Below are 14,196 nucleotides of genomic sequence, written 5' to 3'. Positions count from 1 at the left end.
TTAGGTCATACTTAAATAAGGAAGTGTCTACCCAGGTCTAGGAATTACCCAGAATCCACACAAAAAAAATTCAAAAAATCTTGCACTAGGAGTGTTTGAATCATGTTTTTAATAGTGGAAATAGATGTGCCCTCAAAAACCTCTAGAGCACCCAAAACCTCCAAGTTTGATAGTTGTAATCTGGATTTACAAAAATCCCTACCGGTTTTTATCAAAATCTTGCCGGAATTTCCATGATTTTAAGGGGAAAAAAGAAATCTAATTAGTCTATGGACTTAAATAATACATTAATGTCAAAACTGGAAAAACAGATGTCAAAGAAAAAGGTAAATATTTAATAGATAGTTAAATATTTTATTTTATTTATTTATTTAAATGTGTCGACTAAAATTAATTACATAAATTTTTAGTTTCAGATAAATAGATTTATAGCTAAATAAATATTTATTTATTTATTTACATGTTTATTTATTCAATTTAAAAAAAAAATGCTTTGACTAAGTAAATCTATAATTGATTATTAAGTTTTGGAATATAGGTTAATAAATATTGGTTTTTGATTAAATAAATAAAATATTTAGTTCAAAACGCGTCGACAAATGAAATACCATGTCATTTAGGCTGAAAAATCTTTCGTAAACTTGATATGGATCACAGATGCCTCAATTCAACAAAAAGAATAATATTAAGAAAATAAAAATTATTAAAAAAATTATGAATAAAAAAATATATATAAATCAAAATTAAAAGAAATTATGAATACAAAAATTATATATAAATCAAGATTAAAAGAAACTATGAATACAAAAATTATATATAAATCAAGATTAAAAGAAAAAGTAAACAATAGAAACGAAAAAGAGAAGAACAAACAATAAAAAGGTATAAAAGGAGAGCCAATCATAAAAATAAGAAGTTGAGAGAAGGGAATATTACCACAAATTAAATGGAAATATAAAAATATTTAAAGAAAAACAAAAAAACTTTAGAAGAAAGAGTATACCTAACAACTCCTAACCATAGTTTCTGTTTATCAATCTTATCTATGACCCGGACTTATGGAGATGTGATATTTTATCTTTTTCGCATGCTCTAGCAAAACTAAGAAACAGATTCTCCCATATTTAATTTCTGCTTAGTTCTTTGAACTTTCAAATGAGGCAAATGACAGTTCCACACTCCAATCTGAGTTGAAAATTTCGCAAGGCCACACTTTTTGAGCACTCGTCATAGGCCCGAAAATTCGCACAATACGTCGTTTCACGCTGACGGGGAGTACGATCACGGACCCACGTTGCAAAAGGAACCCCGGATTATTATTTTTTTGCGGTTAGATTTTTGTTTTTTAGTGATAAGTTTTTATTCTTTCGACCGTTTACATCTCGACCTATTTAATGATTGTTTTTTTGTATTTTTGTTTTTAAATTTTTAAATTATATTATGGAAAAATAAACTAAAATTTTGAAAATTTTATTGTAAGTAAATAAAATATTTTTTAAATATATTTATAGTATTTTAAATTTTGAATTTCATAAATTATATAATATTTTATAACATAACAAGTGCCAATTAAAATATTCCCATAATATTTCCTAAACTAACAAGTACGAATTAAATCATTCCCATAAATTTTAAAAAATATTTTAAATTCATATAATTTTAAAAACTCTTAAAAAAATAACCTTCAAATCATAAATTTCCAAATGCTATTTCTTTCCAAATTCTAACCTAAGTGTTGGTATTCGTCTGCTATCTTCTGGCGTAACCCACTTTTTCTGAAAGAGTGAAAATATTTTTAAAATTTATTATTATAATTAAATGTTTTTCAAAAATAAAAATATTTTTATTAATAAAATAAGTGGTGGTGGAGGGTTCGCTTCTCCTTGGCTAAGAGCTCGTCTTCCTTGGACGTAAGGAAACAGGTTAACGGCCCAAGACCCAGAGGCATCTGGCAGGAGTGAAAACCTGCTCCCTTACGGACCACCAGCGGGTTATTACAGGTGGCGTGGTTTTCCTTGATAACGGTGATGAGTCAAATCGACATTCGCGGATAGCAGCTAGAGATGGTTGTCCTCACTGTTGGTTTGACACCTGAGTTTGATAGGTTTTGCCACCTTCGGAGAAGTGGTGGTGGAGGATCTTTTCCCATAACGCACTTTTCCTGAAAAGTGTAAAAATATTTTTAAAATTTATTGTTAAAATTAAATGTTTTTCAAAAATAAAAATATTTTTATTAATAAAATAAGTGTTGGCGGAGGACTAATATTATACAATATATAACCCCAAAAAGAATGAATGTCAAAAAATGTTTTATATTATTATTATTTTAATTGAAACCATTTTTTTTGGAAATCAATGATTTCAAATATTAGTTTCAGTATTATATTACTTATTTCATAAATGTTAGTTACAACATTTGATGTAACATTCTAACGACAATTTTTTATATATATAAAAAAATAATTATACATTACTGTTATTAATGTTATCACCCTAGGTATAAATTCACAATGCAAAGATACACATTAATTATTGAAATGAATACAATATAAATGTAAAGGTTTACTCTGGATAACGACGATTTTATATATGAAAATAATTATACATTACTGTTATTAATGTTATCACCCTAGGTCAACCCAAAGATACAGATTAATTATTGAAATGAATACAGTATAAATGTAAAGGTTTACTCTGGATTTGCGATCTCTATGGTTAATATCTTGTAACTTAGTAACCAGAGAACCCACAGTAAAAACCATTTTTCGTCAACGTTTCAAATCCAAACAGGGATCCATCATCAGGACTATTTTGAATGTTGATAGAAGAAGAGCTCAATTATGAGATTTAGTAACCGGAGAACCCACAGTAAAAACCAATTTTCGTCAACGTTTCAAATCCCAACATGGATCCATCATCAGGACTATTTTGAATGTTGATAGAAGAAGAGCTCAATTGTGAGATTTAGTAACTGGAGAACCCACAGTAAAAACCATTTTTCGTCAACGTTTTCCATTGGTATACTCCACTTCCATAACTGGAACTTAGATGTTGGGTCATGTCATAGTAACTCTCAACTCATGTTTACCCTAGAGAGATTGTAAAAGTGGGTAAATGTGGGGTAAAGTGTTACAATAATGTTCTTGGATTTTTTTTTTATGAATTATTGCATAGAAAGATAAATAAATTAAGTTTACCTTGTTGAAAAGGTTGTATAAAAATATTGTTTATGAAATGATAAAAATCAAAGCTATTTTCTTCAAAAAGTTCATATGAATTCTCATGCATGAAATGATATGAATCAAACATTTATTTTCTTCAAAGGTTACATATGAATCTTGGGCATACAAAGATAATAATCTATGCTAGTTTTCTTGAAAAAGAAATATGTATTTGCGTGCACAAAAATAATAACTATTATGTTAAATTTCTTGAAAGACAATATGTGTTTATGTGCACAAAGTTAATAGTTGTTGGGTTATTTCCTTTTAGAAAAATAATATGTTTTTTCATACACAAAGATATTAGCTAATGTGCTAGTTTTCTGTAAAGAAAATATGGAATATTGCGGTGGTTTTTATTTTGGAAAATAATTTATTCTTGTGCAAAGAAATAATAATAGATTTGGTGTTTATCTTTTGGAAAAAAATATTTGTTCTTGTGTGAAGTGATAGTGAATACCATGGTGATTCTTTTAAATATTGCCGTGTTCTTGTCTATAGTGGTAAAATGAAGCTATTCCCTTTCTTAAAATTCATGTGAAGTGTAGATAGATGAGCATGTCTTGGAAATATTTATACATGTGAGGTTTGGGTGGATAGAGGTGTATCATAGCCATACACGTGCATGGATAAATAAGCATGCTTGTGAAATTATATACTTTTAATTAATGCATATATAAGAAAGTGGATATGAGAAAATGTTTAAAGCATAACTAGTACAAACTTATTATTTGGGTTTGGGTTTGATAAAAAAAATTATAAACTCACGATGTTAGAGTTGATGAGAATAGTAATTGAAAGGAGAAAATGTGTCTTATCTGGAGGATGGATTAATAGTGTTTAACCCATCCCTTATACAATAACTGAAAATTGATTATAGTTAACACTATGACAGACAATAAAATCATTATGCTTGACTAATGGTCCATGCAAAGTGAAGGCTCACCAAATGCAAGATATTCCATTGCTGAATACAACCAGGCCACAAACACACAATGCTCGAGGAATTGTGTGGCAAAGTGTTCTGATAACATGATTAATGTAATGGCTTCTAGCTAGTTATGCCGAATTAAATATGATATTTCTTCATAAAATTTTTAACAATGGGCAAGACATGGACTCTCTTGCAACTATTGAGTGGGGTGAACACCCTCACAAAATGTTTAATAAAATAAATATTTGTTGGTATTTTTCCTTCGAAGTTTTGAAGATATATCTATTTGATAGTATTACTACCTTGTATGACATTAACACTTACCTAATAAAATATGTGATTAACTAGCCTAATTAAATAAACAATAATAATTATGCAAACCTACAACATAAAGCTTTATACAACATGTTGTAACAATGATTGTTACTTTATTTGAATTGATATTTTAATTTTAAAGTTACTTTATGTCATGATAATGATTTTGTCTAATAAACATTAAAAAATATAGAATAAATAACTGAAAATATTACATACAGTAATAATTTTCTAATCCTATATATTTGTCCACGAAATTAAAAAGAATGTTACAAACTCTTACCAAGTATCTAGAAACCTTAAAATTAAGTCTATTTTATTCCATGTTAAAACTTCACTTTTAAAAATTGTATATTTAAAAAAATTATATTAATTTTTTTCCTTACCATAATGATCTATATTTTAATATATATTTAAACAAAGTATCAGTGTCCATCCATGTCTAGAAAGTAACTGTGTCAAATTGTCCAGATCTTTTAGCCTTTCAATTGTGACTTTTAGAAAATAACTGTTGATATGTCAAAATCTGCTACCCTTCCAACTGCGACTCTGACACTTCTGCATTCGAATCTGAGTACTTATCCTAAGCCCGAAAAATTCGCACAGCACAAATCTTTTGAGCAGTCGTCATGGGCCCGAAATATTTGCAACCACATATCTTCACGCTGACGCGGAGTATGATCACCTGCCAACGTTGGAAAAGAAACCCTCAAATCGGTATATGAGTTCGAACTATTCACAGTATTCGTGACTGTTAACGTTGTGAAACTAAAAGGTTTAGATTTTGGTTTTGTCGTGCTTAGTGTTTATTTAAAAAAAAAAAAAAAATCTCTCTCTATCACGTATTTAATGGGGTTTTTATCATTTTTTAATGACGGATTTTTTATTATTTAATGCTATTATATAAACTAAATGAATAATAAGAATTCATACACATTAATTTACTTAATAGACGTATAAATAATGAAGTAGAACTAAGCAACATATCTGCAAACATCCGAAAGCATTTATATAATTATAAAGCATATCGACTCACGCAGTATCAGCGCCAAAGGTCTCTAACGCCGCTCAGCTATTTCTTTCGGGTTAACTTTTATTTAATGGCATCTCTGCAATTCAAGGTCACCAGAAAGGGGGCTGTCCTCGTTCCGCCATTGGCGCCTACTCCGAAAGAGTTTCTATACCTTTCCAATATCGATGATCAGGGAACTCTGAGATTTCATATCCCCGTCTTTCAGTTCTATCGGTTCAACCCATCGATGAAGGGTGAGGATCCCGCCAGGGTTATCAGAGAAGGGCTGGCCAAGGTTTTGGTATTCTACTACCCTTTGGCCGGAAGAGTCAGAGACGTGCCCACGGGTAAGCTCCTGGTCGAGTGCACGGGAGAAGGTGTGCTGTTTGTGGAAGCCGATGCGGACGTTGCTCTGGAGGAATTAGGAGACCTCCTACCGTCCTTTCCCTGCTGGCAAGATCTGCTGCGTGATGTGCCCGGCCCAGAGGCTGTTACCAATTCTCCTATCCTTCTCATCCAGGTTAATTCATTCATGCTTTGATTCGATTTTCTTTGATGAATTCAGTTCGTATTCGCCTGCATTTGTTATCTTGCACGGTGGCATTGACCGTATTTCTATTTCTTGCAGCAGAAAATGTGTTTTCTGACCGTACAGCTAATCATAATGTTTCAGGTAACACGATTGAGATGCGGAGGGTTCATACTCGCCATAGCTTTGAATCATACCCTTAGTGACGCATTTGGCCTCTTTCAGTTCATGAACGCTCTTGCCGAAATGGCGAAGGGAGCGACAAGTCCTTCTGTTCTTCCGGTCTGGGAAAGAGAAAGCCTCCGTCCGCGGACGTATCCCACTGTAAAGTTTCCGCTCTACGCATACGATCAAATAGAAGACAAATATGGGCAGACGGTGCCAGCTAACAAGCTGATCCACAATTCATTCTTCTTCGGACACAAGCAGATCGAGTCGCTCAAGAGACAAGCCGTAGGGCAAGGCAAGTGCTCAAGCTTTGAAGCTCTATCGGCATTTTTGTGGCGTCTGAGAACGAAGGCTGTCAGAATGCCCGCGGAGCAGGAAGTTCGGTTCATATTCACCGTGAATACCCGGATGAAAACCGACCCGCCACTTCCTCAAGGGTTCTACGGGAATGGGATAAGCCTTGCATGCGCGAAGACGACCGCAGGAGAGCTATTAAACAAACCGCTGTCTTTCGCTGTGAGACTGATAAACGAAGCAAAAACAGCTGTGAACGACGAATACGTGCGATCGGGGATAGATCTGATGGAATTGGGAGGGCGACCTCACTTTACAGTGGTGGGTTCCTTCTTCGTTTCGGACGTTACCAAGATGGGCTTCAGAGATGTGGACTTCGGTTGGGGGAGGGCAGCCTACGGAGGACCTGCACAAAGTGGAGTGGGTGTAGTGCCGGGCATCATCAACTTCTTCATCGCTGCTCGTAATACAAGCGGCGTGGAGGGAATAGTGTTTCCCATTTGCTTGACCTCTGCAGCCATGAGACGATTTGAAGCAGGAATCGGTGATGCGCCCATGGAGCACAGTCACCCTTTTCCACGTTCCCATCTCTAAAACTTTGTAGCGCCAAAATATGTGTTCTGCAAATAAGCTTTCTAGGTCGGTTGTGTCGCAATTCAATATTTCCAGTATCAAGTTGGGTTGGATAGCTTGGGTAGTGTTCTAGCTATTGGCTTACGTTTTTCTGTCCGTGTAAGGTTTGAGCTGTTCTAGGTTTTCTCCGGTTAAGTGTCGTTTGAATGGTTAGACGCCAAATTGTTATAAGTTTGGTCAGGTTAGGTTTGTATAAATTTATTATATTGACTACTGTTCATATCGCCTTGGGCTGATGAAGTGGCATATTCCTACTTTAGTAATTGGTGTTTATTTAAAAATAATAATATTTAAATAATACATTTATAATTTATGATTTTTTTATTTTATTTTAATAAAAATAAAAATATTTATGTTGATATAAATAATCATTATCATATACTATTTGAAGCATAAAGTGGAAAAGACATAATATTTGAAGAGTGTGTAAAGTGAAAACATAGATAAGTGAGGATTACCTTTTAGAGTATTGTTTCTGACATGGAAGGGAAAGAAAATCAAGGAAATATAGAAAATATTAATTATTATTAATTAATGTCAATAATGTTTAAAAAGTATAATGTTTGAAAAGTGTGTAAAGTGAAAACATAGGTAAGTGAAGATTACTTTTTAGAGTATTTTTTCTAGATAGAAGGGAAAGAAAACCAAGAAAATATAAAAAAATATTAGTTATTATTCAGTAAAAAATGGGTGACCCTTGTATTTGATAATTACTCGAAATGTACATTTGAAAAAGATACATCTATCATGAATTTCAGGTTTTGGATCAACTTGTTACGCATCAAAAGTGAAGTCCTTGTTACATGATCTACTCTTAAAACGTTTTCAACAACATCTTAAACGCCATATTTATGCCGAGTTCAACACTTTGAAGTAGTTGGCATTATGAGAGAGAGTCTCAAGTGACCAATTGTTAAAAGGAATATTTTTGGGTACTATTATTACAGGTCTTTGGATGAATACAACTCTATTATGTATCACGATTCTAGATATTGAAGCTAGTATTTTCCATGTGCATTGTATGGTTGATGAAAATGAACATTATTCAGTTGATGGATGCTTTCAATTTTAATATTAACTACAATAATATGTTCAAAGGAGAAATGTTATATATGGGAGGCATGAGTAAATCACGATGGTTTTATTGGGGAAGCAATACCATACCACATGCATTCATATTGTGGGATTTATATTGAGAAAAAAATGACATAATATATTGGGAGATATATGGGGATAAATGGTTTTTATATTGGCAATTGGCATGTATAAAAAATGGCACTCAAAGTGAATGAAAAAATATAACGGGGCATAAAACATGTTAATGGAAAAATAGATACCCACAACATCTAGTGAAAGTAGGGTTTTTTTAATTAAGAAAGTGTATCGGGTTTGTATTTGTAGAGGGCTAAATAATGTGATTTTTAGAGATATTTTCTAATACATAATCAAATTAAGGATATTGTTTAATATGCCACAAACACATGTGATATATTAAAACACATGTGATATGTTAAAGGTTCATTGAACGAAGTCCCCCATTGAGTAATTATTGCAAATCATCCTTACATATATACCATAATCATAAAATTACATGTAAAGTCATAAAAAAATTATTATGGAGATTTGTTTATGATTGGAAACCTACGTAAATATGATTACATATGGATTTTCCATTGAACTTTAAGATTGATTTTGCAAATCATATAAATGTGTTATTCATTGATGATATATTTCGTACATTTCAAAGACTTAATTCCATCTGGTTGAAGACTTCATTGTTACCTTTTTAGGCGTCATGAAGTAAAAAGGCAATCGGTAATGAAATTCCATAGGCTTGGGCCCTTCATCTAAGTCAATGGATGAAACATTTGAAGGAAAAACAATCCATATAGTCTAGTATATAATAGACATTATCTCAGGATGAAGGAAAAACAATCCATATAGTTTAGTATATAATAGACATTATGTCAGGATGTTCTTAGTTAGGGTTGTGATAACCATCCTTACGCACCAAATTTTAATTATGAACCTTGGAAACGATTTGATAACGACGACAACTACTGGAATGTAATACTCTATGAAAACCCTTTCCTTTTACTCTATTTGCAGGAGGAAATGAAAAATCTCAAGTTGGTGGATGTTGGGTTGTAGTTGTGCCATACTTTTATGGCCCAAAATGTCTATGTTCACTTTATTATGTTCACCCATTCTAATAATATTTAGCCATTGTTTTCCAGAAATACACCAAAACTCTCTGAGACATGTTTCTGTAGACTATCATAATTATTTATTTTATTTTTAATTAATTATGCTTAGTTTTACTAACTACAATTTACCATTTGTTCTTGAAATACGTTTGGATAAAACCAACTACAATTTAGCATTTCTTCTTCAAATTCGTTTGGGTAGCCATCTCTGTGATCAAGATATCACTACAATTCTAGAAGAACACATGGGTTTTGTTTCTAAAACCTTAATATGGATTTAAGTTTTGCAAAACAAAACAAGGTCACACGTTTGAAATTCAAGTACTTAATGAAGCTCTTGGTTAAAGATGGTCGTTAGTTTCCAGTTTCCGGGAAGTGATTTTGCAGCACAATTTTCAAGAAACTAATGATAGATATCAAAAAAATTAAAACATGATTTTTTTTTTTTCATGATGAGCCCAATAGGGTTTCATGAATATGATTTTCTCAATTCTTTGAACCATATTTTCCCAAATTTTAGTTGTAGCCAGTTTTGAGATCTGTGAGAAAATGCATCTGTGTGATCTATTTTGCACAATGGAATAGTTGTAATCAAAACCTTCAAGGTAGCTAAGTATTGTTGTATGGAAACATTTTGACATTAATACAAACTTTGTTTATTGTTTATTATTTTATGTGGTGCGTTAATTTTTTGTAAATAATTTCAGACTTGTGGCTATAGCAGCTCAAGTTTACTGGTTTACTTTGGAACATGGAACTTAGTTATACGATTTTAAGAACAGTTAAGTGCTTTCAATTTTGGTTTGAATTGTTTATAGTTTAGCCTGTTTCACGGTTTTTCAATTGGCTTATAATTTGCTTTGATAATAGATTGCTTTCAGTTCGGTTTTCTCGCAGTTTGCTTACAATTTTGTTTATTTATATTTTGAATGTTTACAATTTGGTTTATGATGTCAACATGGTGTAAGATACTTATATGAACCATGCAATTGAATATTGAATATAGAAAGGTTTATTTTCGATCCTAGAACATTAAATTTTGAAAGTGGTTTATGAAAACTTTTTACATGATTATGAAGTTTTATAAATTTTTACGACTATAACTATGTTGAATTAGGTAAATTAGTTAAACAATTTCTGTGATGATGATGGTGACAGACCAGGGACTATCTCATTACAAGAAAGATATGGAGAAAATTAATTTCGAGCTTCACAAACAAGACCTTAGGATGGACAGGGTTGCCCACCACATCCCTTGCATTCTGGAGTTGTATGGTATGCTAGGGGCTACTGCTCAAGACCCTTCTCCCGTAGCATCTGCCTCTAAAGAACAAAGGACTAGAGACTCCCCCATGCATAATTTTGGCTAATGCCATTAGATTTTAATTTTCATGTTGCATATGTTAGTTTTTATAGTTATATAGTATCTCGACATGAGATAGAGACATATCTAGCCTGGCTAGAAAGACGGAAACAATTCTGTTTTTGGATGACCTGCCAAGCTTAACAAAAAAAATAAAATTTTATATAAAACTTAATTTTTGAGTGGATTTTTCTAATTTTATAGATTTATCTAACCAATTTATATAATTTTATTCGTGATGTTAGCTTTGAGAATTGAAACATGTTGAGATTTAAAAGTTTTTCAAAGATGCTAGATGTATAAATATTTTTCCATTCAACATGAAATTAATATATGACATTTAAATTTTTTTAGCAAAAAAATATTAAATTTAAATGTCCTATATTAACTTTATGTCCAATGGAAAAATAATTACACTTCTAGCATCTCTAAAGTGTTTATATATATATATAATTTGGTTTAAATATTTTAGATATTAAAATTTAATTAAAAAATGTATAATTATTTTATTAAGATATTTTATTCTAAATGTTTTAGAATAGAAAATTTTAATTATTAAATAAAAAAATATTATTTAAAAATTTTTAAATTTAAATTTTTATATATATATTTAATATATAGAAGTTGGTTTATAATAGAAAAATTTAATTATTAAATGAAAAAATATTATTTAAAAGTTTTTAAATTTAAATTTCTATATATATATTTAATATATAGAAGTTGGTCTAAAATATTTTAGATATTAAAAAATGTATAATTATTTTATTAAGATTTTTTATTCTAAATGTTTTAGAATAGTAAAATTTAATTATTAAATGAACAAATATTATTTTTTATTTGCATATAATAAATTAATATTTTTTTAGATAAATATAAAATATTGCTAAATAAATCAAATACAACACAACTAATAATTAAAAGTAATGACTAAATGTTAGTTTTATAACATTATTAGAATTTTAAATGACTAATTTGACAAAGTTGCAAAAATAAAGTAAAATCCAATTTTGTTTATTAACTTAAAAGTAAAACAATAATATTTTTAGCTTAAAGTTTTAAGATATTTGAAAAATAAAATTATATTAACAAATAATTAAAAAAATTAAAATACTTTTACTAAAAAAAACTTGAAATACATAACTTTTATTAAAAACTTAAAATCATTTTTATGCATTATTAATAAATTTTATTAATAAAAAATAATTTTATTTCATATTTCAAATAATAAATTTTATTAATAAAAGATTATTTTATTACATATTTCAAATAATTTCTTTTTTCACTAATATTATTTTATTTAAATTAATTAAAATAACACAATCAATTCATAAATACAAATACACAGTGATATACCACCCAATAGCGTTTGTTTTTTATATATAATGTCATATAACAAGTTTCGATCTTTTTAGCATTTCGATATGGGCAGATTTGGTATCCATCAATGTCAATATAACAAAGCTGGTACTCTTCCAACTGTGACATCAAAAATAGCTTTTCAAATTCAAGTTGGCAAATGACACTGTCAAATTCCAATGTCAGTACTGGTCAGAAGCCCGAAAAATTCGCACACCACAAATTTTTTGAGCACTCTTGATAGGGCACTAATATTCTTGATTAGCTTGATTTATAAGAATTTGAATTTTCAATCCGTAACACCCGTGGGAATACTTGTTAGGTGAGTGTGGTTATTTTTAGTTATTTTACTTTTTGTTTTATAAAGTTAATGATGGGTAGTGTTGTCATAAAAATAATTAATTAATGGAATACAATTAAATTCAAAAAAGATTTTTTTTTCAAAAAAATTAAAGAAAGAGTAAAAACCACTCGACACTTGGATAGATATGAGGGATCTCTCTCTTTTTCTCTAGGGAAGAGAAGGAAAAAAATACACACTCAAAGGGGGAAGATAGAAAAGCGGAAGAGAGAGATTGGACAGAGAACCTTGTACAACAATAGCAAGGAGGCAAGACACTGCCAAACCATGGTGCTCTCGAGCTGAGCTATGGACCAGTGTAACTCTTGGAAGAACTCTCGAAGGGTGAAATTATGGATTGGACGTAGGTTGTCTTAATGTTCATAATTTCTTAAGCTAAGGCTTAGTCCCATTATTGATTGGTTGGAAGAAGCTCGAGGGAGAGACTCGACATCATTTCCAGTCTCACGGTTGGTTGGTGAGATCTTCTTGGTAAATTCTCATAACAACAAAAGTTCCAACAAATAAGCACTCTGAGAAATTATTTTGTTATTTCTTCTTATTGGATGTTTGAACCTAGGCTCTCGGTGGGTTTGTATTATGTACAATAATTGAATGGAAAACTATGTTATTAATAGTTGAAGCTTTCTATGGTTTTTGGGAAGAAGAATAAACACCCTGTGCTTTACAGTAGGTGTAATTTATAATAAAAAAAAAGAAGAAGAGTATTTGTAATTCACTATAGACTGCAACTTAATAGGGTGAGAAGTAGGTGTAATTTATAATATAAAAAAAAGAAAAAGAGAATTTGTACTTCATTGTAGACTGCAACTTAATAGGGTGAGAAGTTTTAAGGCCTGACGACTCGACTACCAGAAAACAGTAGTGCAAAAAGCTTACTCGGAGTATTTTCCAAAATGTTATGTTAGGAATTACGTAATCTAGGGTGGAAGAGAGGAAGTGTATGAGTTTAATCTGGTGAAGGATTAACTCTTATGGAGGAAGGACCCTCTTAACCACGACAAGAAAAAATTCTAAGGGTTGCTCTACCAACAAGGAAAAACCTAGTACCCACTCGATTATAACACAAAATGAAAAAAGGAAAGTGAAAAAAGGAAGAGGGAATCTTGTTCATTACACAAAAGTAAAACCACTCTAGCCATATATAGATTATTCCGCATGAAAATACATTCTATAATAAACACCATCTGGTCCGAAAAGGAAACATTATAACTCTATATAGAGATTTAGTTATCCTAGATTTAGTGGAAGGTGAAAGCGAATGAAAACATTGAAAATTTATATAACAGTAAGGTTTCCCTTTCCTCTTCATAATCAGAAATGTTTAACTCAAAATATATTCATGAGTTATGACATCGACATAAGGAATTGAATGCTTAGAATTAAACTCTTTATTCCTCAGAAATGCATTCAAGAATCAAAACAACTGGGTTAAAGCCCATGGTGGTCCGTTGGACACCTTAAATGTGTCTTCAAAATAACAGAATTACATTAAACAAAAAAGAAACCCAGAATTTAATTAAACACCCCCTTAGTTTCATAAAGTGTAGTCGAGGCTATAGACCCATGAATCTATTAAGAAAAAATTATTTTCCTAACAGTTGCAGAGTCTAAACAAAGATTGAAATACTATGACAGTGCATGAGGGAAGCCTTTGTCATGGCACTGAGAACCATGTTTTCTGTAAGAGAGTAAAATAAGAATTACTTAATGTCTGAGGTAAAATATAACCTAGAAGAGGAAAACACGAGCCCTTGAGTCCTTTTCTCGTGGCCATAACTTAATCTTCTGCCAAACAAAAGG

At 30.9% G+C, this 14,196-nt stretch overlaps 1 protein-coding gene across 1 annotated transcript; it reads left to right on the top strand.

The window, feature by feature from the left end:
• The first annotated feature begins 5,452 nt into the window (after window positions 1-5,452).
• Window positions 5,453-7,339, top strand: LOC149253667 (benzyl alcohol O-benzoyltransferase-like). The gene is made up of 2 exons (XM_089456888.1): window positions 5,453-6,002; window positions 6,156-7,339. The coding sequence occupies exons 1-2, from the start codon at window positions 5,571-5,573 to the stop codon at window positions 7,065-7,067; spliced, it is 1,344 nt and encodes a 447-aa protein (XP_089313014.1). The 5' UTR covers window positions 5,453-5,570; the 3' UTR covers window positions 7,068-7,339.
• The last annotated feature ends 6,857 nt before the right edge of the window (window positions 7,340-14,196 follow it).

This window comes from Pinus tabuliformis, chromosome 7 (assembly GCF_031772625.1).
Source record: "Pinus tabuliformis cultivar Carrire ecotype Pingquan chromosome 7, CPIR1, whole genome shotgun sequence".
NCBI classification, from domain to species: Eukaryota; Viridiplantae; Streptophyta; class Pinopsida; order Pinales; family Pinaceae; genus Pinus; species Pinus tabuliformis.
Note: the sequence above shows the minus strand (reverse complement) of the source record. Positions and strands in the feature narration are given on the sequence as shown.

Excerpts from the sequence above, each read along its gene's own strand:
- LOC149253667 (XM_089456888.1), top strand. The coding sequence starts at position 5,571 with ATGGCATCTCTGCAATTCAAGGTCACCAGAAAGGGGGCTGTCCTCGTT. Across the intron at positions 6,003-6,155 it reads CTCCTATCCTTCTCATCCAG|GTAACACGATTGAGATGCGG; the intron begins GTTAATTCATTC and ends ATAATGTTTCAG.